At 50.5% G+C, this 5,538-nt stretch overlaps 1 protein-coding gene across 1 annotated transcript; it reads left to right on the top strand.

Annotated features, from left to right (window-relative positions):
• The first annotated feature begins 2,684 nt into the window (after positions 1 to 2,684).
• LOC138354995 (autotransporter adhesin/invasin TibA-like) lies at positions 2,685 to 4,211 on the top strand. The gene has a single exon (XM_069309702.1). The coding sequence runs from the start codon at positions 2,685 to 2,687 to the stop codon at positions 4,209 to 4,211; it is 1,527 nt and encodes a 508-aa protein (XP_069165803.1).
• The last annotated feature ends 1,327 nt before the right edge of the window (positions 4,212 to 5,538 follow it).

Here is a 5,538-nt window from a genome sequence, read left to right as displayed (position 1 = left end):
TGAATGTTGTCCTGCAGGCCTCGACGTGGCAACGTGAATGTTGTCCTGCAGGCCTCGACGTGGCAACGTGAATGTTGTCCTGCAGGCCTCGACGTGACAACGTGAATGTTGTCCTGCAGGCCTCGACGTGACAACGTGAATGTTGTCCTGCAGGCCTCGACGTGCCAACGTGAATGTTGTCCTGCAGGCCTCGACGTGCCAACGTGAATGTTGTCCTGCAGGCCTCGACGTGACAACGTGAATGTTGTCCTGCAGGCCTCGACGTGCCAACGTGAATGTTGTCCTGCAGGCCTCGACGTGCCAACGTGAATGTTGTCCTGCAGGCCTCGACGTGCCAACGTGAATGTTGTCCTGCAGGCCTCGACGTGACAACGTGAATGTTGTCCTGCAGGCCTCGACGGGCCAACGTGAATGTTGTCCTGCAGGCCTCGACGTGGCAACGTGAATGTTGTCCTGCAGGCCTCGACGTGCCAACGTGAATGTTGTCCTGCAGGCCTCGACGTGGCAACGTGAATGTTGTCCTGCAGGCCTCGACGTGCCAACGTGAATGTTGTCCTGCAGGCCTCGACGTGCCAACGTGAATGTTGTCCTGCAGGCCTCGACGTGCCAACGTGAATGCTGTCCTGCAGGCCTCGACGTGCCAACGTGAATGTTGTCCTGCAGGCCTCGACGTGCCAACGTGAATGTTGTCCTGCAGGCCTCGACGTGCCAACGTGAATGCTGTCCTGCAGGCCTCGACGTGCCAACGTGAATGCTGTCCTGCAGGCCTCGACGTGCCAACGTGAATGTTGTCCTGCAGGCCTCGACGTGACAACGTGAATGACATCGTCTGCGAATTGGGTTATGACCTTTGATTGATTTTTTTGAATCATTTTAAAGTATTAATAAATATTTCACATAATTAATTTTAGCATGAATATATAGTAAGTTGGACGAACAACAATTACATGATTACTTTGAGAGTTTAGTAATACACACATTTCAACTTACATGAATCATTGGTTACACTTGGTCAGGTTAGGTTAATTACCTTCCACCTGATTGGGTTAGTTGGGTTACACCTGCTAATCCTCCATAAGGACGCATTGCTCACTGAACAATACTTCACAATGATTCTGCATTATATATCTAAATATTGGTTAGATAAAGCATAACATCAGCAAGTTACTACACATAAGATACTTGCCATGTCTTTAAGGGCAACTGACACACGGTGTCGGGATATTGGATCAACACGCCCGTGAAAGCCTGGTGGCGAGCACCAAGTTGACGAGAACCATCACCACCATAACAACCACTGCACCCATCAACACTCGCAGCACACACACCTCGGACCTGGTGTGCTCGGGCGGCCCTGATGCTTCTGGCAGTTTATGAAGCTGTCGAGGGTCGCAGTTGAGGCTCCACGAAGCTGCTGCTTCAAAGTCTACTACAACATCCATGAAGCAGGAGAGGCCTATGGGAGAGCTGTACACGTTCTTGCCATTAATTATGACCTGATAGCCATTATCGGCGACAAAAAACACGTCCAGTCTGTTCCATGAACCGTTCTTGAGGTCCAGAGCCGGCGTCATCGGCATTGGACCGATTGTCGAATTCATACACGAAGTGATTGTACGAAAGAAGTTAACTTCTGAAGTAGCTTCACGAGGAACGAAGAAGAAGGTTGAAGACTTCTCCATGACTTGAACAATTCCCGGGTATGACATCAACCAACACTTGTCAGGACAGTTGAAGGTGATGGAGCCGGGCCCCGCCATCACCATGCTCACACTCAGCTCGTCCGGCAACTTGGTCAACGTCTTCAGTACAAAAGGAAAACTTTGACTCTTCAGGAAAAACTTTAGTTCAAATTCCGTGTGGTACACGTAAATGTCTGTTTGTAAAGTTGGTCCGAAGGCGTCTGTGGTCCAGTTGGCTGACACAGCGTCTCCGTGGCGGCAATATCCAAAGTTTTGACTGACGGAGACGGTGTGGCTGTCGGCGATATTCAGCTGCACGCACTCTACCACACGACCTCCCTGCTTCATGAAGATCAAGTAGAGGGTCCAGCTGGAGACCGAGGGCCGGAGATTGACCATGGCGGGCAGTGTGGCCCAAGTATGGTCCGGGGAGTATACCTGGCATGACACAGCCATGGTCTGGCTGATGGCCAGGCAAGACCACCACAACACCAGTACTTGTAGAAGCAACATCACCAGTACACAAGGAGGCCACATCACCTGTACACACAGAGACAGTATACCAACACACCACCAGTACACGGAGTGATAGTGCCACCAGTAAAACCGAACTCCTCGCTCAGTACTAGGCTACTTCCACCCGGAAGAGATAAATATATCTCTTGGAAGCTGCTGCTGCTGCTGCTGGCGTTATGACTAGTAGTGGCAACAATGCTACTTATCCTCAATTTGAACAACACGACACAGGCTGAACCAACCAGAGAGCAGCTTCCCTGTACCTTCTCGCTATTGGCGCATCATACGCCAATAAGAGCTCTTTATACTTCCTCTCAGTTCAGTATCTCCCGAGCGCGTCCCGCTGTACACCGGAAGTCATCAGTGATATCAGTATCTCCTTGTATAAACTTATATCTTTGTTGTGCCTCACAAGAACCTGTGAAAACCTCACAATAATAAAGACGAATTACGTTGGTAGTTCTAAGTGTAGTTGGACAACTACAAATGCAGGAGGGCAGCTACAAATACAGGAGGGCAGCTACAAATACAGGAGGGCAGCTACAAATACAGGAGGGCAGCTACAAATACAGAAGGGCAGCTACAAATGCAGGAGGGCAGCTACAAATGCAGGAGGGCAGCTACAAATGCAGGAGGGCAGCTACAAATACAGGAGGGCAGCAACAAATACAGGAGGGCAGCTACAAATGCAGGAGGGCAGCTACAAATGCAGGAGGGCAGCTACAAATGCAGGAGGGCAGCTACAAATACAGGAGGGCAGCTACAAATACAGAAGGGCAGCTACAAATACAGGAGGGCAGCTACAAATGCAGGAGGGCAGCTACAAATGCAGGAGAGCAGCTACAATTGCAGGAGGGCAGCTACAATTGCAGGAGGGCAGCTACAAATACAGGAGGGCAGCAACAAATACAGAAGGGCAGCTACAAATACAGGAGGGCAGCTACAAATGCAGGAGGGCAGCTACAAATACAGGAGGGCAGCTACAATTGCAAGAGGGCAGCTACAAATACAGGAGGGCAGCTACAAATACAGAAGGGCAGCTACAAATACAGGAGGGCAGCTACAAATGCAGGAGGGCAGCTACAAATGCAGGAGGGCAGCTACAAATGCAGGAGGGCAGCTACAAATACAGGAGGGCAGCTACAAATGCAGGAGGGCAGCTACAAATACAGGAGGGCAGCTACAAATGCAGGTGAACAGCTACACATACAGGAGGGCAGCTACAAATACAGGAGGGCAGCTACAAATACAGGAGGGCAGCTACAAATACAGGAGGGCAGCTACAAATGCAGGAGGGCAGCTACAAATGCAGGAGGGCAGCTACAATTGCAGGAGGGCAGCTACAATTGCAGGAGGGCAGCTACAAATACAGGAGGGCAGCTACAAATGCAGGAGGGCAGCTACAAATGCAGGAGGGCAGCTACAAATACAGGAGGGCAGCTACAAATGCAGGTGAACAGCTACAAATACAGGAGGGCAGCTACAAATACAGGAGGGCAGCTACAAATGCAGGAGGGCAGCTACAAATACAGGAGGGCAGCTACAAATGCAGGAGGGCAGCTACAAATGCAGGAGGGCAGCTACAAATACAGGAGGGCAGCTACAAATGCAGGGCAGCTACAAATGCAGGAGGGTAGCTACAAATACAGGAGGGCAGCTACAAATGCAGGAGGGCAGCTACAAATGCAGGTGAACAGCTACAAATGCAGGAGGGCAGCTACAAATGCAGGAGGGCAGCTACAAATGCAGGTGTACAGCTACAAATGCAGGAGGGCAGCTACAAATACAGGAGGGCAGCTACAAATACAGGAGGGCAGCTACAAATACAGGAGGGCAGCTACAAATGCAGGAGGGCAGCTACAAATGCAGGAGGGCAGCTACAAATACAGGAGGGCAGCTACAAATGCAGGAGGGCAGCTACAAATGCAGGAGGACAGCTACAATTGCAGGAGGGCAGCTACAATTGCAGGAGGGCAGCTACAAATACAGGAGGGCAGCTACAAATGCAGGTGAACAGCTACAAATACAGGAGGGCAGCTACAAATACAGGAGGGCAGCTACAAATACAGGAGGGCAGCTACAAATACAGGAGGGCAGCTACAAATGCAGGAGGGCAGCTACAAATGCAGGAGGGCAGCTACAAATACAGGAGGGCAGCTACAAATGCAGGAGGGCAGCTACAAATGCAAGAGGGCAGCTACAAATACAGGAGGGCAGCTACAAATGCAGGAGGGCAGCTACAAATACAGAAGGGTAGCTACAAATACAGGAGGGCAGCTATAAATGCAGGAGGGCAGCTACAAATGCAGGTGAACAGCTACAAATGCAGGTGAACAGCTACAAATGCAGGAGGGCAGCTACAAATGCAGGAGGGCAGCTACAAATGCAGGTGAACAGCTACAAATGCAGGAGGGCAGCTACAAATATAGGAGGGCAGCTACAAATACAGGAGGGCAGCTACAAATGCAGGAGGGCAGCTACAAATGCAGGAGGGCAGCTACAAATGCAGGAGGGCAGCTACAAATGCAGGAGGGCAGCTACAAATGCAGGAGGGCAGCTACAAAAGCAGGAGGGTAGCTACAAATACAGGAGGGCAGCTACAAATACAGGAGGGTAGCTACAAATACAGGAGGGTACCTACAAATACAGGAGGGCAGCTACAAATACAGGAGGGCAGCTACAAATGCAGGAGGGTAGCTACAAATACAGGTGAACAGCTACAAATGCAGGAGGGCAGCTACAAATACAGGAGGGTAGCTACAAATACAGGAGGGCAGCTACAAATACAGGAGGGCAGCTACAAATACAGGAGGGCAGCTACAAATACAGGTGAACAGCTACAAATACAGGAGGGCAGCTACAAATACAGGTGAACAGCTACAAATGCAGGTGAACAGCTACAAATACAGGAGGGCAGCTACAAATACAGGAGGGCAGCTACAAATGCAGGAGGGCAGCTACAAATGCAGGAGGGCAGCTACAAATGCAGGAGGGCAGCTACAAATGCAGGAGGGCAGCTACAAATGCAGGAGGGCAGCTACAAATGCAGGAGGGCAGCTACAAATGCAGGAGGGCAGCTACAAAAGCAGGAGGGCAGCTACAAATACAGGAGGGTAGCTACAAATACAGGAGGGCAGCTACAAATACAGGAGGGTAGCTACAAATACAGGAGGGTAGCTACAAATACAGGAGGGCAGCTACAAATGCAGGAGGGCAGCTACAAATGCAGGTGAACAGCTACAAATACAGGAGGGTAGCTACAAATACAGGAGGGTAGCTACAAATACAGGAGGGTACCTACAAATACAGGAGGGCAGCTACAAATACAGGAGGGCAGCTA

The sequence above is a fragment of the Procambarus clarkii genome, chromosome 65 (genome assembly GCF_040958095.1).
Source record: "Procambarus clarkii isolate CNS0578487 chromosome 65, FALCON_Pclarkii_2.0, whole genome shotgun sequence".
NCBI classification, from domain to species: domain Eukaryota; kingdom Metazoa; phylum Arthropoda; class Malacostraca; order Decapoda; family Cambaridae; genus Procambarus; species Procambarus clarkii.
This window is presented reverse-complemented; position numbering and strand designations above follow the sequence as displayed.